A 22,837-nucleotide genomic window follows, 5' to 3' on the forward strand; every position below is an offset into this window, starting at 1 on the left:
GGCTCGGTGGTACAGTGTGTGTGTTGTGTACAGCTGGGGGATACAGGGTGTCGGATGTATACGGCTGGATGGTACAGGGTGTCCGTCGTGTACGGCTTGGTGGTACAGGGTGTCGGTTGTGTACGGCAGGGTGGTACAGGGTGTGGGTTGTGTACAGCTGGGGGATACAGGGTGTCGGATGTATACGGCTGGGTGGGACAGGGTGTCCGTCGTGTACGGCTGGGTGGTACAGGGTGTGGGTTGTGTACAGCTGGGGGATACAGGGTGTCGGATGTATACGGCTGGGTGGTACAGGGTGTCGGTTGTGCACGGCTGGGTGGTACAAAGCGTGGGTTGTATACGGCTAGGTGGTACAGTGTGTGGGTTGTATACGGCTGGGTGCTACAGGGTGTCGGTTGTACACGACTTGGTGGTACAGAGTGTGGATTGTATACGGCTAGGTGGTACAGGGTGTCGGGTGTATACGGCTAGATGGTACAGGGTGTCGGTTGTATACGGCTAGGTGGTACAGAGTGTCGGTTGTACACGACTGGGTGGTACAGAGTGTCGGGTGTATACGGCTAGAAGGTACAGGGTGTCGGTTATATACGGCTAGGTGGTACAGAGTGTCAGTTGAACACGGCTGGATGGTACAGGGTGTCGGTTGTATACGGCTAGATGGTACAGGGTGTCGGATGTATACGGCTAGGTGGTACAGGGTGTGGGTTGTATACGGCTAGATGGCACAGGGTGTCGGATGTATACGGCTAGATGGTACAGGGTGTCGGATGTACACGGCTTGGTGGCACAGGGTGTGGGTTGTATACGGCTAGATGGTACAGGGTGTGGGTTGTATACGGCTAGGTGGTACAGGGTGTCGGTTGTACACGGCTGGTGGTACAGATTGTCGTTTATGTACAGTTGGGTGGTACAGGGTATCCATTGTATACGGCTTGTTGTACAGGGTGTCGGTTGTGTACAACGGGGTGGTACATTGTGTCGGTTGTGTACATTTGAGCCCATCTTGAAATTACTGACGCTCATCGTGTCTAAAAAAAGCATCAACGTGCATTAAGTTTCTTTTATTTATCTGTAACTTTTGCGGCGTAGATATTTGTATGTAACTGTTCGATGTCTAAGCGAAATCACTACCAAAATATTTTATTTAAGTGTTTGCATAGATTAAAACGCAAAAGTCTTTATTTTGCTCCAATGGTAAATTGCTAAAATTATTGTGAAAGGATTGATATTTATGTAGGTGTGTCATTGAAAACCTGTTTTCTCAGACCTGTTCTTATATGCATATATATACTCTTTAAAAACGCATTACGGATATTTTTGGCCATAAAAGCAAAATAAGCGGACCAAGAGGTGCAAAATGAAGAGGTTTAATCTGTTATAGTGTCAGTGACAAATTTCCTGGATCAAAATGATCACAACAAGGATATGCAAACCATTAGTCTGGAAACACGTATGATTCGGAAAGACGCACCCAGTGCATTAACAAAAGGGTCATAGAGCTGTACATACTGCACGTGCAACAGCACTATTATATGAACTGTATCAAAGTGCAGGGTTTTTGATTGCCTGGCATCTGCGTCAATCGAACAGTGACAGTTCAACAACATGCCAAGATTAACAGAAGTGCAAAGAAATAACGTCATCGACTGCTTGCAGGCAGGGGAATCCCGATGAGCTGAAGCCAAGGTTTTCAATGTAGCGCCCATCTATCATCACAAGGCTATGGGATCGGTTTCAACAGCATGGGTCAACACGTGATCAGCGAAGGTCTGGACCACCCCCGTCCAAGATCGCTACATCCGACTGCGCCACCTACGTGAAATGACGACCACAGCGACCTGTTCCGTATCCCGAACACGCGGACTACGCATAATCTCCGACCACACCTTACGAAACCGTTTAAGAGCAGGGGGTCTGCGAGCAAGACATCCTGTTCGACGCGTCATATTGAGTCGACAACATCGTCAACAACGACTGCATTGGTGTCGTCAACACAGGGTATACCCTCAACTGTAATGGAGAGATGTCTGGTTCAGCGACGAATCAATTTTTCTCCCCCGTCGAGGGGATGGAAGAGCACGGGTCTATGTACAGACGCCGGGGAGAACGTTTCGCCGGAAACTGCGTACATGAAGTGGACAGGTTTGGTGGGTGTAGCGTTAAGATGTGGGCGGCTATCTCTCATCATGGCAGGATATGTTTGGTCCATATCCAGGGCAAACTGACGGCTCAACGATACATCAAAGAAATTCTCCAACGTTCTCCCAATTGCAGCCAACGGCAACAATGTATTCCAACAGGACAACGCTCTACCGAAAACAACACGGATCACAAGAGCCTGTCTACACAACAATAACGTTGATGTTCTCCCCTGGCCCTCCAGATCCTGGAATTGAACCCGATAGAGTACATGTGGGGTGAATTGGATAGACGCCTACGCCGACGTCAACCCCAACCCACAGACGTTGCAGCAGTTGGCTTTTGCGTTGCAGGCCGAGTGGGCTACCATTCCCCAGGGTGTGATTCGCATACTCGTCTCTCCCATGGGCAAGAGATGTCAGGCCGCTATCGATTCCAACGGGGAACATACGCGTTATTAATGGTAGCTGACCATTCACCTTGGACTTTTCCGATGTACCGATAACTCAGATGACTACAATCACCAAGTGTTCTCTCCACAACATTTGGGCTTTGCGTTTCTTTCTTTTTTGAAGAGCATAGCTGCTTTATGCCTGTAAATGTTTCAGTGTCAAATGAAAATTATTGTGTAAATAGATTGATTTTTATGTAGGTGTGTCATTGAAAACCCCGTTTACTAAGATATGCCTTTTAATTTAATTATTGTGTAAAAACATTGATATATTTCATCTTGAATTTCAACTTTTTGCAAAATGACTTCATGTTTATGTACTTCATACACAGAGGATATTTCATGTGTCGAGTGAAATATCATGTTTCTCTCATCGAGTGACGAGGTAAAGGTTGGTTGGTTGTTTACGCCGCACTCAGCGATATTCCAGCAATATGGCGTCGGTCTGTAAATAATCGAGTCTGGACCAGACAATTCAGTGATTAATATCACGAGCAAGTGGGATCCATGATATGCATCAACCAAGTCAGCGAACCTGACCACCCGATCCCGTAGTCCCCTCTTTCGACAAGCACAGTCGCCTTTTACGGCAAGCATTGGGTTGCTGAAGAGAGTTAATGTTAATGAATCAACTATATATTCTGTGACACTTGTTTCATATATAAAATCTTTTATTATATACTTCAGTGTGAAAGACTGAGTTTTCTGAACTTAAGAAAAGTGATATTTTCATTACAGTGAACATTATTATTATTATTTATTTTTTTTCGCGAGTCAGATACCACATCTATTCAATCGTTTCATAAAATTGGTATTACACGGGAGCGAGTTTAGTATTCTATATTTATCATCCAACATCATTCTTCCAACATTTTCAGCTTGTAGACACTAATAAGCAGTGTCTGAAGTGTAAAAAGTGCTGCTAACAGCTTCAGTAGCAGTCGTTAGTGATGTCATTTGATTGTGACGTCATGGTAATAATGACGTCACAATGGTCTGCAAAGCATTGTGATGCAATTTCATTGGAGCGATATCGACAATGTATCTCTGATACATATTGGCACTCTTGGAAAGCGGATATTTCAAATTCTAGTAAATGCTCCTCATATCGTATTTTTAAAATCGCCAATAAACTTGAAACATATTTAATCAACATCCCTCCCCAAGTATCCTTTAAATTGCTATTCTTTTTGACATATTGTCCCTGCCTGCCAATAGAAACCGGAAGATGGAATAAAACTCCGTTGAATGAACGTTTCTGTATATTTATGCAATTCCAGCAATTATTTAACTGCCACAAGATCTCTGACCAAAATAAACTATGTAAATTTGTTAACATTATAATGAAAATTGTTAAGACTTCCGGTTAACCTCTGTCCACCGCAATGTAAAATACTGTTTGTATCTCATATGCCGATGCACCCGGACTGGAAGATAAAAAGTGCTGTTCTGTTCTAACGAATGTTAAAATTATTTGAAATATTTGGCATGATACATTTTGTTTCACATCTGTGACCATGAAAGGAGCAAAGGAATATTGTTTTGCGGGGCCATGCACCCTTTTTTCTCCCATGAATCAAGTATTTTAATAACGTCAAATTCGTTGAATTAAGTTAAAATGAATTGAATTTTGTGTCATAATTCTTGTAGAAACACCTTTATGTATTTGCAAAACATGACTATTCTCGCCAATGGGCCACCCTTCGCTTTTGGGCGACATAGTTTAAATTTTGAGGTTTCGAAACAATTTTTGTTTCATTTTTCTTCCTTATTATGTACCCATGAAAACACCATGTTGAAAAATACCTTTGACAGAGACTGGCCACATCAAGGACATCTGGACAAATGTGTTTACAGAATAAAAATTGGACGTGTTGATACTGATATTGAAAGAAGGCCACCTTTCCCTACATTTCATGCTCCCGCTGTTTATTTATGTCACAGCTAATAATTGTTCTAACTTAAGAATTAAGGTTACTTCATTGTTAATTCAGTGCACACATTCTAACAAATGACGAATACACCGAAAACGTGACATCAACGATCTAAGGCCAAGGTTACGAGTTACAGAGTATGTACTCTGTACAGTCCTTCTTTTATCCACTTAATGCCAATTGCCAGGTAGGTTACTATATTTAAACGGTTTTTTTTGCTTCAACTTCCGCTCACGCCGAAGGCCCGGGTTCGATTCCCCACATGTGTACAATGTGAAAAGCCCATTTCTAGTGTCCCGAGCCATGATATCGCTGGATTGTTGCCAAATGCGGCGTAAAAACACATATTTGACCAACTTATTTCCTTTGCAGACGGTCTATCCACTATAGACTACGGGGACAGTTGATTCCGTTTAGAAGTGATCCCAAGCAACATAAGTATGCTTGTCGTACCAGGACACTTCATGGACCGGGTGTTCAGGTTCAACGTACTCAGACGTCCAGGATGTTTGCTCATAATATCAACCACTATGTTGCAAGGGCCAGATTTGATTATTTACAGGCCGTCCACCTCAACTTCTAAGTAATGCCTATCAAACAATTCATATACACACCTACCTTTCATTCTGAGTTATGTATATAATAATTCCGATATACACATACCCGCCTTTCACTCTGAATGGTGTATAAAATATTACTGATAAACAACCTCGCCGTGTTCTTCCCTGTATTTATTCCTCAGTAATATACATGTATATCACATATCCGATACACATCGTCCCCCATAGATCGGTCGAGGTACTGTATATGATACATCTGGTACTTGAAAACCGTCTACAATCCATTTATTCGGAATGGAACATGGACATATACACTCAGTAAATAAAGAAACGCACAGGTAGCTTTTTAGTAAATTGATTGTACCTAATTAAGTCGATATATCTAATTTAATATCATAGATACAAGTATGCAATTTTGGGGCTCGACAGTCACGTGTTGTTGTACAAAGGCATTGAAAACTGTTGTGTACGCTGAACACAGTATCTCGTTTCACCGCCCCGGGCAGCAATTCATGTAGCCATTTGCTGTCAAATTTCCCTGAACCACAACCAAGTCAGATCTCTTGGTGTAGGATATGTCCGCTCTGATAACCTCTTAAAACCAGGGATGCTTCCTGAAGTCTCCGTGGCTGTGCGATGACGTAGGTGGAACAGTCGAATGTAGCAATCCTGTGCAGGGGTGGTAACTCTTGGTCGGCCGGTTCTCGGACGCTCTGCAGTGGAATTGAACTGTGTGTATCGGCCCCAAAGGTGGCAAATGGTGCTGTGGTGGACGTTGAAGTGGCGTGCAACAGAAGACTGCGATTCTCCTCTGTATTTTCGAACGTGAAAAATGTTGACAAATGAATGACAAATTGTTGGCTTATGTTTGCCTTTTTATAGTCACTACCACGAGTTACGAATGTCATAACTTGCACGTGCACTTTGTTCTACTGTTTTCCTCCATGACGTTTTTTAACAAGTGCGAAAACAATGCCGTTTAAGACATTGCAAATCGACAATGGCTGCTTTTTAAGGCACCATTTGTCGAATATCAGGCCACCAACATTTTCCAATAACATATATCCTATTTATTTACTGGATTTGTTGTGTAGTCAGGTTCAATGAACTACATACTACCTGTGCGTTTCTTTTTTTTTTGAAGTGTGTATAAAGGATCATATTTACTGTGGTTCCCCTCAAAATTATGTTGCAGGGGTGGTTCATTATGAAAAATGACAAGTTGCGGTTGTGTTTGTTAAGGTGACATTTATTCAGTTATCAATCACTTCAATTAATCAATCACCCTGTAATAAAATATATAACATTATATACTGTACATAGAATAGCATTCAAAGATACGGCTGCATATTAATTATATCCTAGTTTGAGCAGTCACATTAATAGATACATGCAACGCATACAGTTACACATCACTAGTTCGTTGTAAATAACTTATATTAAATACAATTTACAGAACCTTCAAATAATAATACATATATTTAAATGTCTCTTATCATAACTGAATATATCAGTTACACACTATATAGTTAGAAGAATACTAGTAGCCGTGTGGCGTCATAAATTTATACTTATTATCTCTAAGAGTAGGAATATATATAAAATGCTACCATGTTGTGTTAAATTATAACACATAGTTAATACATATAAATTCATTCATAAGTGAGTGATAAAATAAAGGATTTATACATACCCTGTGGGTGACACCGGGGTGTGTCTATAAACCCACATCATATACGATTATGGCATTCCTATGAAAAGTAAATAACATAACTATCATGCCTGAATATATACATACATACGTACATACATCATGACAACCATTTCCTTAAATTATAGAAAACCAACTTCTAATTCAATCCTTACATTCAAAACTTCCAATCAAATCATGCTCTCACACATACTTACATGTTAAACACTCTATACGTATAAAATAGAAGATATCTTGATTATTTGATACCATAGATAAGCATTTACAATATTTCACATTATTGATAACATATTTAAATCATAAATTAGAATTCTATTTAGGAAAGATAATGTAAATAACTAACCTGAACTATATGTAGTCCATGTCCTGTATGTGCAGAGTTATAAGCAGAGTGAGTAAAAAGTGTGCAAATGTTAGTGAAGAAAGCTGTAGTTAGATAATGTTAATCAGCTAGGAAGCTGAAAGCTATTGTATTGACAAGCTAGAGAGTTTGTGACAAAGGGACAGGAATAGACTAACCTGTCCACCCTTCAATAAAATTGGACGCTTAACCGAAGCATATACATTTTGTACTACAACTAATGAAGATATATACAACTACTTGAAATGAAAAGAGCTAAAACTATATTCCTTAAAACTATATATACAATATCCTGTTACAATTATTAACTAAATCATATTCCGCATATATAGCGCCGTACGATTTAGAGTTAACCGAACGCATGTAAATGGGGTGGGTGAAACGGCCTCCATTCGTGACCAACTCGTGTTATTCCGGGACAAGCCGAAGAGCGACTCGTGCCCCTCTCATGGCCATTTTTGCGACCGGGTTCCGTCTTGGCGCAAACGGGCATACCTAAAACAATTCTCAACTCGTTGCGTTTCCCCATATATTATATATATTTCAGAGTGGTGACGAATGAAACGGCCTCATCATTCGTCACCACTCGCCCCCTTCCGTAACCTGCAAGAAGACTCGTCCCCACTATCGATGAATGTTGTGCGCGAAAATACGACAAACCAATCAGAATGCGCGTATGATTTCAAGTTCTTCGTCAAAGAATCCTTCAGGAATAATGTTTGATTTTACATATGTCTTGCATTTAAAAATATACCCAAGATACATTTAAATGTGTTCAACCATACTGTGTAATAATGTAAGTCTCGATGTGTTTTCAATAGCATCTGGAATATATATTATATATGGAGGAAATGTACATGAATCATTATTCAACGAGTTGACAATTCGGAACCCAGTCGCAAAGACAGCTACGCTGTGGACACAAACCCATAGTCCAGACGGTCACCAAAAAGTTATAACGGCCACAACAACAACAAAAGTTCATAACGGCAACAGGTACAAAGTCAAAATGTCAATGATGATAAAAAATGGATGTCCAATGTGAGCAGGATGTTTAGAGAGTATACATGCGAGGTGTTGTTATTAATAAAAGAAATTAATGTCCAATGTGAGCAGGATGTGTACAGAGTATACATGAGAGGTGTTGTTATTAATAAAAGAAATTAATGTCCAATGTGAGCAGGATGTTTAGAGAGTATACATGCGAGGTGTTGTTATTAATAAAGAAATTAATGTCCAATGTGAGCAGGATGTGTACAGAGTATACATGAGAGGTGTTGTTATTAATAAAAGAAATTAATGTCCAATGTGAGCAGGATGTTTAGAGAGTATACATGCGAGGTGTTGTTATTAATAAAAGAAATTAATGTCCAATGTGAGCAGGATGTTTAGAGAGTATACATGCGAGGTGTTGTTATTAATAAAAGAAATTAATGTCCAATGTGGGCAGGATGTTTAGAGAGTATACAAGTTAGATGTTGTGATAAATAAAAGAAATTAATGTCCAATGTGAGCAGGATGTGTACAGAGTATACATGCGAGGTGTTGTTATTAATAAAAGAAATTAATGTCCAATGTGAGCAGGATGTTTAGAGAGTATACATGCGAGGTGTTGTTATTAATAAAAGAAATTAATGTCCAATGTGAGCAGGATGTTTAGAGAGTATACATGTTAGATGTTGTGATAAATAAAAGAAATTAATGTCCAATGTGAGCAGGATGTTTAGAGAGTATACATGTTAGATGTTGTGATAAATAAAAGAAATTAATGTCCAATGTGAGCAGGATGTTTAGAGAGTATACATGTTAGATGTTGTGATAAATAAAAGAGATTAATGTCCAATGTGAGCAGGATGTTTAGAGAGTATACATGTTAGATGTTGTGATAAATAAAAGAAATTAATGTCCAATGTGAGCAGGATGTTTAGAGAGTATACATGTTAGATGTGATAAATAAAAGAAATGAATGTCCAATGTGAGCAGGATGTGTACAGACTATATATGTAAAATGTTACAATGGAATATCTTCAAGTTGAGTTCAAATGTTGTTTTAACCAATCTCATCAAAAATGGTCTCATCAGATTCAAAGACACAACAGAAGATAAGATCACAAAACAAATTGGAATAAGTAATCTTAAGCGCAGACTCCTCCCAAGATCTTAAGATTAAATAAGTGTGGAAGAGGCTACGGTGTTGTAGGGGACTAGCAATTATTGCCTCAGTTGAAAAATCCATTCCAAAAAGGCCCACAAAACTCGCTAAAACTCCTGTACCAAGGTGGAACAGGGAAATAGTAAAAGCTAGGAGAGTGAAATACAAAGCCCTTAACAGGTCAAAAAGGGATAAATCTGCCTTCACCCAATTCCGAGCAGCCAGGATAAAAGTAAGGCACCTCACAGACGATTTTAAATAAGAATCATGACAGACCTTCTGTAAATCTCTAAATGAAAATAAATAATACTAAAACAGTCTGGAGAAAAATACATGCAATCAAGGGTAAGCGTAAACCTACAAAAAAATCCTAAGTTAGCCTATACTGTCAAAGAAAAGGAAAGCATTCTAGTTGAGCACTTCTCATCTGTCAGCAGCAACAAAAAATGCAGCAAAGAATTATGCCTAAGATATCAAAACAGCCGCAAAGCAAGCATGTGGTATTTAATAAACCATTTACTGTGAAAGTTTTGATGGTGCAATACAACATAGTAATGGCACTGTAACTGGTCTTGACACCACCAGTTACGAGATATTAAAAAACCTTCCTGATCAAACAAAGAGCTTACTCACTGAGTTGTATAACACGATATGGTCCAAAGGAGAAGTCCCTAAAGCATGGAAACATGCTGCAGTTATCCTGCTTCTAAAGCAAGGGAAAGATGAAGCCCCATCAAACTCTTATTGACCAATCTCACTCACTTGAAACATGTGCAAAGCTATGGAAGCCATGTTTACAAAAAAAAGGCTCTGCATCACCTTGAAACTGGCTACCGCATCAAACCTGATAAAAGTGGCTTTAGGAAGGGACACTCATGTCTAGATCATATTCTAAGACTGGAAAATGAAATAAAAAAAGCTCAATTAAACAGACAATATCTAGCCGCAGTATTTCTGGACTTAAGCAAGGCCTTTGACATGGTAAACTTCACAGACAGCTTCCTGTCAGACAGGTCGATATCAGACAAAATAGGGAACAGTCAATCTGATCCATTGTCACTGGACACGGGCATGCCACAAGGCAGCATTATAAGCCCAACCCTGTTTAACATCATGATTAATGATCCTTTTGATCATGTCAACTTTCCTGGGTAAAGCACAGAGATACTTCACAAATCCGAAAAAAACTCCAGTCAGCCCTGGACGAAGTAGATCAATGATGCAATAAATGGGGGTTTACCCTTTCAAGTGAAAAAACACTGTTGGAGTTCTATTCACACGCAGGGGGAAAGATGCTATGAAACTCTGTGTCTCCATGAAAGGCAAACCAATCAAATTCGAAATAGATCCTAGATCAAGACCTCACTTGGAGAAAACATATAGAATATGTGGAAAAAGATGACATAAAGACCTGAACGTATTGCAGGAAATTTCAGACACATCTTGGGGCACATCAAGGTACACTCAGCTGGACCTCAACAAAACACAGATCACAATTAGACTATGGCTGTGAGGCATTTCGCTCAGCATCAAATATTGTCTTCAACCACCTTTGACAGAATACAGTATGAAGCCCTAATTCTAACTACAGGTGCAGCAACAGGAACTTCAGTAGAAGCACTACAAGTAGAAACAGGAGAACTCCATTTGAAACTAAGAAGAGAGCAGACAATATTATCGTTCTGTGGACGAACATCAAACCCTTTGTTGAAAAGGCAAGGCAAAAACACCCGAGATGAAGCCCTAGCTCGGAAAAAATGCATCACTAAAGCCATCTAAAGCCATATTAGTACATGAACTCATCCTAAGTCACAATTGTGATGACATTCAGCAACTACAAAGGATTACACCTTTCATGGACTTAAAAATGCCCAAAGTTGACACTGCTGTAACACCATAAGTCACTGAAAAAGAAAACCCAACCCCACTATGATCAGGAGCTATCACAAAAGTTCAAACTACCTGGGGTAGCTGGGCCGATATATACACTGATGGATCTTAGAATCCTATCAACAACAGTGCTGATTACGGATCCATATCCACAGCTTCAAATCCCAAGCACATTTGTTTCGCCTGCCTGATGGTCAGGCAATTCATCATGCACTCAAACTCATACCAGAACTATCGGAAGCAAAGGCAGTCATCCTATCAGACTTGCTAAGTGCACATCAAGCCATCAGAAGCAGAAACTCAAACTCGAGACCAAACACAGTCAATAATATTTTATACAAATATATACAAAACTATCGGACCAAGGGCTACAGGTAAAACTGTGTTTGATTCCGTCTCCATGGGTATTCATGGAAATGATGAAGCAGACACACTGGCAAGGCTAGCTGTAGACACAACGGAGATACGGCCTATTCCCTTCAGTATAAAATAGATAAAAAGCAAAAAACACGATGAAAAGGTATCACATGTGACTGGAATGTCAAGACCATGCCCCAGCCTGGGCTCTGTTAAAACAAGAATTGCAATTGTACAAAGTTTAAAAATATTCACCAAATTTTAATAATGATGACTCACTGAATAGAATTCGACCTCTGAAATGAGGTACAGGTCCATTTTACGAACAAGTGAATTAAGTTTAGTATTTCTCGCATGTTCTCATAATTCTCACGTTGATCATCTGTGCATTTTCTCCAAATACTGATTGTCATATCTCTCCCACTTTTGGATGCGATCGTTTGGCCACTGCATTTATCTACATAGCCCAGCTACATCTATGGAGAACAACTTACTAGATACTTCCCAATTAAAAATAACGACTTCCAGTATATGACGTCATCAAGTAGGGAGCACATATATTCGAATCTCCAGAAATGACGTCAAAATAGAACAACGTTTAATCGTGAATAAATCACACCTACATTCGTTCATTGTTCTTTGCGATTTATTGCCTAGCTATCTTATATTATGTGATATGGAACTGCATATGGTGACAGTGCAGTTATTGACAGTGCAACATCGTCGTCAAACATTCAGATGGGCCCGGACTGTATGCTGTTGTCAGAGATGTGACTTGCAGAGAGTCGTCTTCACTGATGAAAGCCGGTTCTGTCTTTTGATTTTCTGTCCAAGCTGATGGCAGGCGGCTTGTTTATCGCTGAAATGGAGAACAAACAGCAGCATGTTGCTTTTAGGTCGTGCCGTATGGTGGAGGGATGTTATGGTGTTGGGAGGAATTTGTGCACAGGAGAGAACATCTCTGGTCACATCGTTAAGGGAGATTTGACAGATCAGCTTTACATGAATGACATTCTTCGTCTGTTGTCCTACCATTTCCTATCCTTTATCAGCATCACTTTTCCACTTTGTGACAGAAGAACTGATAACATCCCTCGTCACAGAAAAACAAATCGTTGCCTCAAGTGGGAATCTGGTTCTGACCAAAAAGGTGACTGAAGCTATGAGGTCTATTTCACCTTGTTCTCACTAAGAGGCAAATACTCGTCGCACCATGGACACAAATGATTTTTTTTTAGAACTGTGCACATTGATGTGGTTTCCTTCGCCATTGCATTATTGCATGTACTGGATGTGTCACGTTTGTGGATTGCGATTAGGACAGGGAATACTTCAGATAGATGACGATACATACTATTACTCCAGAATTTGGAGAAGATGTAGCCAAAGTTCTTGGTGCATTTCATGCATTTGCTTGTTGTGACCAAGTGTCTTTCTTTGCAACCAAGGGCAGAGAGACAGTATGGAACACTTGAATAGCTGACACAGAAGTCATTGATGCATTTCAAACACTTGCAATCTTTCCCATTGTGCAGCGCTTTGTGTGTCTGCTATATGACAAAACCAGCACCAGCAGCAATGTCAATGATTCCAGAAAAGAACTGTTCACCTATCAACTGAGACTATTCCATCAACAGCTTCAGCACTGTATTTACACACCAAGCAAGTTGCCTACCATGCTGGATACATGAGGACCTCTCCATTGTCAAAGTCAGTGGCGTTGGCTTAAAACTCCAACAGATTCATATGCACCCTTCTGTAACTACAAGAGGCACCCAAGTCATGTGAAAGCAACTGAAGTGCGGATGCAAGTAAGGATGCATAGCGCGATGTACATGTGTTGTTGCAGGCCTTGTGTGTACACTTCTTTTTACATGTGGCAACAACTTGCAACCAAACTTAGATGACAAAGATACCTTTTCAATGTCCAACTCTGGATGAAATGTTTGATCATTGTGGTTGTATCCTTTATGTGTTACACGGCCACCATGCACTGCTTATAACACGTAGAACTAGTAGGATCGGAAAATCTTTGTTATGAAAATACTGTGAATTATGACAGATGTGTTGAATAATGCTTTGCATAATGTTACTTTGTGCAACTGACATTCTTTTTATATCTATTTTGTGCATTAAGTTGCAGTGTTCCAAATTAGGTCTCATTGCTGTATTTGGCGGCCGTTTCAAACTTTGTAGATACATCCATCACTGGTTGGACAATTATTTAAAATGCTGACTCTGCATTGGCAAAGAAGTCTTATGAATATTGAAAGGGTTTTATCGTTATATTTATATCATCTATGAAATACAATTTTTGCACCGCTGTGTATCTATATTTTGTTGAGATGTTTATAATGTTTCAACTCATGTTGGCCATAGATGTTTGATGTTTATAAACAACTGAAAAGTGCGATTTTTTGGCATTTTTAAAGTCCATCTTGGATTTGGCTGCCATATATTGGAAACATAATGGTTACCAAGTACTAAAAAGGATCATATGAGAGAGAAGTACCATAATCTAAAAATGATAAAATGAAAGAGAAGTACAACAATACCAAATATGAGAAAGCTATAAGAACAACCGAAGGCCTAATGTTTACAAATGTTCAAAAATAAGGATAATTCTGGCGGCCATCTTGCATTTGGTGGCCATATTGGAAAATATTGGATATTTAATCAATAAGCCCCTCGCTCTACTAATAGAACTGTGTAATCACGTGTGTGGTAATGAGTTCGTGCTGAAGTAAGAACTGTGTGCACATGATACATTGTACGTGTTAAGAACTTTTATACAATGTATATAATACAAATAATGTGACACAATACTTGAGTTTGTCTTTTTTTGTTTTTGTGGCCGTTGTCACCGTTTTGAGTATGGGGTTTTGCCTTTTTCTGTGGCCGTTTTGTCTTTACCTTTTGATGCCGTTCTGACATGAGGCCGTTTTGACCTACACCCAACGGTTTTTTTCTAAATTCCAGTTCTTCTCCTTTCCACGGTAGAGCTTTCCATGCTATCGCTGTGAGGAGCTTGTTCCTGTCTGTTAATGTCATGTGACTAGATAACGTTGCGCATCTATTTTTAACTTGACGGAAATATGTAACGGAACAAGATTGCGCCTGATAACCTCTCACTTATAATATAGGTAATCAGAAACCATCCTCCTTAGGGGATCGAAAATCACAGTTCGCGATGTTACAAATGACAAAATTAAAATTTCTTTCTCATTTATTGATGTTTAAAACATCCCCAAAATACACACACGAGAGAAAAGTTCTTGTCGATTGTTATTTTGCTGTAAAATTGCAAGAGCGTGATAAGGTTGCTTACGCTATTTTCCGTGCAACCCTCTAAACACAACTTTAGCAACTTGGCCCACTTAAACCACTTTCCTAGAGGTTGATTTGGGTTGGGAGAGGACCTATAACTAAGGATAGGTTTTAACTATTTGTCTTTTATCGAAAATGCCCAGGTCCAATTAAACTGCCGTACGAATTTCACTAGACGACGCCCCACTAACTATGTGCTGAAGGTAGCTGTCACGACAGCACTACAACACACAATCTGATGACGAACAGCGCGGTTTACGAATTGTGTTTGGTTCAGTGCCAGTATTTCGATGTTTCTTGCATGCTCTTTGGTATTGTCTGCAACCATGTGATGTTATATTAGGCTTTTTTTAATCTTTCCTCAACCAGTCAGTTGCAACGGTACACCTCGATGTCGACAATGACTGACAGCGATTCAGGCACGATCTCTGTAAGTATTCATTGTTTCATTATTTGTGGACATCTTCTATCGCAAGAGGACTTTCTCGCCAAGACCATGCAGATGTAGGATTGTACGCTATATTATCGCGGTAGTTATGAATCATATATAATAGATCACTTATAGTGGATCATAACGGCTCACACTTACGAACCTGTTAAGTGTTATACGGAAAATGTTTCTTGTTCTTTTTTCAACTTTTGTGACACATCTAGGATTGATCGGTGCGGATTTTCTTAAAGGGTCACTGATCTAAAGCCTTTTTATTGTTTTCTCCCCGTGAGTATATAGCAGAAATCTAGACCTGTGCTTCGTAAGCTTGCGCATTTGTCACTTTTATTGGCAGTATAAGGGCGTATGGTCACATTGATCAACAAAATGACTGACGACAATGAACGCATACAGCTCGTTAGATCGGGGGAAAACAGAAGCGCCTTTGAGCAGTTTTTGACTGAAAGACTACTATTTAGAATATTTAGATTTATATTTCATTCTTGACAAAATTATTACAGAGATTTGCAACCTTTACACACAAGAAATAGGCCTACCTCGGGAAACCTGCCAGTGTATTCGACAATAGCTACTTGTGGATGAACTGGAGTGTGGCCGGTGGGGAACTGTTGATGAATCCTCCATGGTGGACACGAGAGGTGCTATTATTTCTACTGATGTATGGTTGACTGTATCCTGAAACAATCATATCATATAAATGAGAGAGATATCCCTGACATAAGCCACACGAATGTATGACCAGACAATCCAGTGACTAATATCATGAGCATCGATCCATGCAATTTGGGATCTATGACATGCATCAACCTAGTCAGCGAAATTGGCCACCCAATCCCGTTAGTCGGATCTTATGACAAGCATAGTTGCCTTTTAGGGCAAGCATGGGTTGCTGAAGACGTAGTCTACCCGGATCTTCATGGGTGCAAATTAAATTTAAATAAGAAAAATTATATGATGAATAGAATTCGTCACGTGTGTTGATATGAACGTGAAATATGAACCTCGTCTGAGACATTATCGTAGACTCGTATTGAAAAAGCAAAAATTGACGAATTCTCTCTCTATGTATGGAGAGAGAACTCGTCACCTTTTTATATAAACTCGAAACTAGATGAAAGAGGTGCTTACATCGAGTGACGTCAGATCAAGGTCCATCGTTTCATCTGCAGGAGCAGCAGCACCGGAACAGTTCACTTCCTGTAAAGTGAATAATCTTAGGTTGTACTACCATTCAATGGTTTGTCTATACACGTCGATAAGACAACTCTTTTACAATATTAAGACAATAATTGGCGTACTTATCATTTTCAACACCGGAGAAGACGTTCCTGGTTTCATCTGCTAACAGACAGTATATTGGTATATTGACATATCAGATATGTAGCAATTAGTATATAGCATAAATATATGGTTTCACTGGACATACAGCTAATACATGTACATGAGTGACATACGTTTTTCTCAGGTGTTGAGGTGGTTTGTGTCTTGTCGTCGTGACGAGGCTTCTTCTACTTTTTGAAATGTTCTTCTTGCTCCATCTGCAAAGAGATAATGACCATTTAATATATTGGTCAAAAAATAACTAACCATATCTCACCTCTGATCTCAAAGAAAAGATTAAATTTACATCAGAATCAGCACTTACAATCTTAGGAGGCCTCACTGATAGTGTAGGTGAGATGGTGATGACAGCATCCCTGGTCTCTGTCACATCGAGTCTTGTTTCACCACTACTACCGTCGCCTTTATCCAAGAGGCAGTTGCTGATCTGGAACATAAGTGAAATATAATATACTATCAGGAACAGATGTAGGAATATTACAGAATGCCATATAATATGATCTCATTGAAATGTTACAAATATGCACATGTCATCTCTTCAAGGGCAATGTGTAAAGCATTCATCGCCTGTTGTAGTTGTTTAAAATGACTACGATCGATGATCCTATCCAAGCCTCTTAATTAGTTGTTATTTTCTATTTATTTATTGGTCTTGTTGGAATAATAGCTCTAAAGTGTTAATGTTATATTGTTACCTGTTATAACCGACATTATACAACATTTATTGCATCTAAGAACGTATGTATAAATAATTTTGTTAAAAAAAGAAATATAACACATACAAATAATTGACACACTTTTGGTAGTATGTGGTAGTCCCACTGTAGCCCATGTCCTCTTTTTCATTGGGGGGTGAATTTGCTCACTAAGTAGGACAAAGTGGTTAGGTATCCGAATCCTGCTCAAAAGTATTTTAATGGGCTTGGCGGAAGCTGTCCTGCGAGATTCAAATGTACGGATGAGGATAGCAAGAGACTGATCCATCATGCCATTGATTGGGGGATAACACGAGATAATGTTTCTTCCAACAACAGAAGCCACAGTGTGCATAGTCCAAGCAGATGAGTGTGACTTATCCTTTGCACATTCCAGGGTAGCGTTTGTGTAGTCTGTACTGACAAGAGTCAGCCGCCTGTTGTCTGATAATTCAGTGTAGTAAGGAGCATTCAGTGTCATTTCAATGCATGTCCTCACTCGCAGTTCTGTGGCTCTGATTTCTGACCCAAAGACACCAATACTGACATCGTTGAACAGACAGTTCCTGTTTCCTGTCACCTTCAGTGGAGTCTCCGGCATCTTGCCACCATACTGTTGAATACTTGACACAGCAATATCATCAACAGAACGTGTGGTCACGCTGTTCGGTTTGTTATTTACAGTCAGTTCAGGTAAATTGGAAACCAGGGCTTGGACTTCCGTAATGAGACTCTCAATACCTTAAAATAACAAAAAACGCAAGTATAGGCAATTGCAGATTGTGTTCACAAGGGTTAGTACATACTATATACTAAGTAGTGGCAGTAATTGGATTAACCGACACCATTAATTATTGTTATTATAACAAATTGGTGGTTTGATGAATTGTGTATTGCTTGATTCTCTCCGACAATGTCATAAAATACTTTCCATATAAAACTGTATTCCAAAACTAACATCTAAATTAATAACTAAGTAGTTTATCGGAGTGAAGATCTTGCATAGTGTTATATATTATCATTGTTCTGCATAAAGAATTAAAACGAACTATCTAAATCAACAACGAAAAAGTGCAAAAAATCGGGGTTTTAACTTACTAAGGGATGTAGCTTCCTCAAGTTTTCCAGTACAGCACTGTAGTTGAATCTGCACGATGTACAGCAATACTCCCTATTGCTGGCAGACAATTCTTCGAACTTCTTATCTGTGAGTCCCTTGCACTTAGTGTCATGCCACGCCTTGCACTGCTCACAAAACACGCCCTTACGACAACCACGGTTGCACACCCGGCAAGGGTTGCTGATTGTCCTGGTAGATTTCTCTTCCAATCCCATTGTCGAGGTTTTCGGTTTCTACGAAATTCCATGATTGCGATTTATTGCTCTCTCTGATAGCAATTTAAGATTGTAATGCCATCGTCAGTTTAGAATAGAAGTATTTATGTTGTACGTGTTTCTCACATGAGATGAAATTGTATTTGCTTCACAGATTCACCATTTCAAAAGAATAGGGGTGTATGTAATTTTTTTCTAGCTATATGTTATTTTTTATAATTAATAGAAGAACACATTTTTACAGAATACACTTTATTATTTAGTATCATTCTCCCGGACGCTCCCACCAGACACTCCCCGACGTTGCCCGGACGCTATAGTACCGGACGTTTTACACTCAGTGAACCTCTGGGGCAACGCGTGAACTTTTGTAAAAGTCCGTCTTTCAGTATTGCTTATGAAATACTATACAGAATATGACACTATAAATGTACATTATTTTTGTTCCATAAGCAAAATTACACTGTATCCTTTAAAGCCTACGTTACAACTACCTCGTCAGTTCGAATAAAATCAAATCATATTTGCTTCGCAGATTCACCATTTAAAAAGAATAGGGGTGTATGTAATTATTTTAAAGTTATATGTTATTTTGTATAATTAATACAAGAACACAATTATATAGAATACACTTTATTATTTAGTATCATTCTCCCGGACGCTCCCTGGCATTGCCCGGGCGCTCCCGGACGTTTTCGTTATTTAGTAGGACCGCATTTTACAAATTGACTATAATATATACACTCTTACAAAGGAAAAGGCTTGTGAAAACAATGTCTATCGCGCATGGAAGAACTTCCCAACCAAGATGTAGAGGAACGAGAATGAATCTGAAGCAAATGAAGGAAAACAAAATGCAAATATCATAATTACAACCTACCAAATTTATATGTATAATTTTAGGCAGCTTCCGTGTTTGAGGAATGTATCCGTGAATATCCACATAAAGGAACAATATCCCACACGTCTGCTGCTGTACAAAGAAACTTATTCGATGTCACATGTCTCACATGTAACAATCTAATATTTTAATATATATATATATCGTTTCGGATATTATAACCCGTGTTCGTTTCTCAACTGATCCCTTAGTTTGTTTCAGGTGTTTCACATAGGTGTCAAGTCTCAAAGGTCAGCTGAGAAAGCCCACGTGACAACTATTTTCATAACGTCCACGGTTCCTAAAAAAATCCATTGAGTAAGATAACAATGAGCAATCAATCAACGTATTATCGGTTAACCCTTTAAACAAAGTATGTTGTTTTTACATCGACACTTCACGCCATGATATGAGTGTATTCCCTTTGTTTTAGTAAACCTAGACATGTAAACACTCACTTTTGACATATCCACTGCGCAAGATAACAGTGATTAATCAATCAATGTATTTTCTGTTAATCCTTTGATGACTATGAACGATCCGTTGATTTACAAAAAAGTAAATCAACTGATCATTCACCTCTTGCTGGGCTGCCACGTGCATATTACATAACACACATTTCACCTCACTTCAAACCTGGATTTAGATTGAATAATTACCCCAGACACAATAAATGCTAAATGGGAACCTTTGTGCTACCACTAATTATACCTGTAATAAATTCATTAACTGAGCATCAAGTGAATGACAACAAATACACAAGTGTAGGGTTATACCAGAAAACGTGGATGACAACACTCACTCACTCACTCGAAAGACAGTGTTCTACAGAGTGTTTTTCTACAGATCAATCACCAAGGGTTCAACCTTCTGAGGATCAGCCATTTACAGATGGACCTAACACTAAGCAAATGGGAGATTGCTGTCTCACCAATGAAAATTATTCTGACTACTGAGCGTCGTCTCTCTACAGATCGATCTTACAACTCCAGATGCGCTTCCTCCAAATCGACATGAGGATCGACATTGACATGAGGATTGATGGTGACCTTCCTCTTGTTCCCATTCTACTTCCCAAAAAACTACACACCCGCAATCATCCTTCAGATTGCACTTCCTCTCCGGATAGTTCTATTAGTGCGATCCCTCCAGCCACTGCTGACTTCATGGGATCATGGAGATGAAACTACCCTATCGACTTCGGACTTTGGTTCCTTTCTACAGTCTTTGTCGGCGGCTCTTCAACAGCGCTCTGGACAGTCGAGTTTACTACCCAGGGACCCCACAACAGTGACTGGATTGCAGGCGGCTCCTGTTACGCCGGCTACAACTTGTTCGACACCATGCCAACGCCACCAGAAGTAACCCCAGACAGACAAGCTTAACCTCTTTCATCTACTGGCAGTTGCGCTATGGTTGACCCTGCTTTGGATCTGGCCTTTTCAGCTTTCAGTTGCCAGAAGTATAAGCTGTCTGCTCCCCAGTTTAACATTGCAGAGACTGGAACTCATGGGATGTCCTCCATTACCACAACTCCGGAGTTAGATGGGAATATTGCGACTCTTAATCTGAAGCATTCTTCTAAGACATCCATCACTGAAGACCGTGGACTGGCTCATCTTGACGTTACACATCAGACATACTCTGCCATTGTTGTCTACTTTACATGTGGCTCCTGATGCAGTGTGAATGCCAAATCATCGGAAGAAGTGTACATCAGGGGCGACCTGAATTTAATTCATGTCAAGTTCCAGGATGTTATGGACCTAATCACTCATCATCCAGGGACAGTTACCACCACCTTACGTTGCCACGGCCTACTCAGCTACTGCCCTTGGGATGAGCACCATAAGGATGTTATGAAGGATGTTTCGAAGGAAACTCATCTTCCCCTCCAGAAGCTGGGGAGCTAACCTTCAGAATTTTCAGGTGGCAAGACTCTGGTCCTCAATGGAATCAACCCTCCACACCAACAATCTCGTATTCAAGGCGGTCATTCTAGTGGCTTCTCATTGAGCTGACATTGCGGCTCATGATCCAGTCCGACAACGCCTCAGTCGTTTGTTATATCAATAGGATTAGCTCCACCAAGTCACCGTCCCTTTTGGCCTTCACGATGGAATTTTTTCAGTTGATCGACACTATGGGTATCCATGCCCGAGTTAGACACATTCCAGGGATCAACATCGGAATAGAGGACTTCCTATCCTGTTCAGATCGACCATCCTCGACAGTGGCATCTACATCCAACATTCAAGTGGATTTGACACCTTTACCATTGCCCAGAGGGTGACATATTCACCACCAGTTTCAACACATAACTGCCGAGAATCGTCTCCCCGGTCCCAGATCAAGAGGCGTGGGAGTTTGACGCTCTGGCCATATCGTGGGAGAGTCTCAACACCTACGCTTTTCTCCCTACAACCCTTACACCTCAGGTGCTTCAGAAGGTCCCAGTCACGACACATCTGCTATTGGTCACGCTTATTGGCCAGCTCGCATTTGGTTCACGTAAACCTCAGAAGGAAGACACCGTCGGCTTCCGTTTCGAAGAGATCTTCTACTTCAACCTCACTCCAGCCTACTGCCTCCATCACCGGAAACAATCCATCTCTGTGTCTGGTTCATCTCCAGATGTCCCAAGTGGCAAAAGGGTACTCAGGAAGAGTTGGTTAGATTAGATTTATTAGGATGTATGGTATGGGTCCATTTTAGATAGATAATTGCCATCATCTTTTCATGACACTTGTTATGGTGTGGTGACACCCAAAGTACAAGATTATGGCAAAGATGTAATAGAGGTAGTATTCTTTGAATTATTATCAGTGATAACTTTTGTTTGATATTCCATTTGATGCATTACTTTAAATTTTGACCTTGTTTTTACCATGCTCTTAAATTCTATTTGACTTGGGGATAGCAGCTTAGACAAGTTTGTATCAATTAATTTTAGATGCTCTTGTTGACTATTTTGTTTCTTTTTCTTCACTAATCTCATGAATCAAAGTGTATTATTGCTTTCAGCAAGAAGAGATAGCGAATCAGTTCCGACTACCAGAGCGCCAGGCAAAGGTGAACCTGTTGATCAAGGCAATGGAACAGGTTGCTGGGGATGGAGAGGGAGAGCCAGTTTACTGTATATGCAGGACCTCAGACTCAACACGCTTTATGATGTAAGTCACATGGGATAGCAATAAATTTGGGGTTTCACTGTTTATGGAAAATATGTATTAAAGTATGAATCTCCAATACT

General features: G+C 39.8%; 1 protein-coding gene and 1 long non-coding RNA gene across 3 annotated transcripts in view; one reads left to right on the forward strand and one right to left on the reverse strand.

Moving 5' to 3' along the window:
- The first annotated feature begins 15,099 nt into the window (after positions 1-15,099).
- LOC124146404 (CXXC-type zinc finger protein 1-like) overlaps positions 15,100-22,837 on the forward strand; it is a 96,948-nt gene continuing 89,210 nt past the window's right edge. Inside the window, exons 1-2 of the mRNA XM_046516671.2 lie at positions 15,100-15,312; positions 22,609-22,757. Of these exons, the coding sequence (XP_046372627.1) occupies positions 15,274-15,312; positions 22,609-22,757 (188 nt within the window). The 5' untranslated portion in view covers positions 15,100-15,273. The remainder of the gene's footprint in view (positions 15,313-22,608; positions 22,758-22,837) is intronic.
- On the reverse strand, positions 15,357-17,641 carry LOC124146405. 2 transcript variants are annotated; one of them, XR_007222723.1, is made up of 4 exons: positions 16,979-17,641; positions 16,788-16,871; positions 16,462-16,530; positions 15,357-16,008 (listed from the first exon to the last, which is right to left on the reverse strand). It is a non-coding gene; the product is annotated as an uncharacterized LOC124146405 (long non-coding RNA). The 2 variants fall into 2 exon arrangements; XR_006862674.2 differs by having other exon boundaries at positions 16,788-17,641.

The sequence above is a fragment of the Haliotis rufescens genome, unplaced genomic scaffold (genome assembly GCF_023055435.1).
Source record: "Haliotis rufescens isolate VD_foot unplaced genomic scaffold, xgHalRufe1.0.p SCAF_22, whole genome shotgun sequence".
Taxonomy (NCBI): domain Eukaryota; kingdom Metazoa; phylum Mollusca; class Gastropoda; order Lepetellida; family Haliotidae; genus Haliotis; species Haliotis rufescens.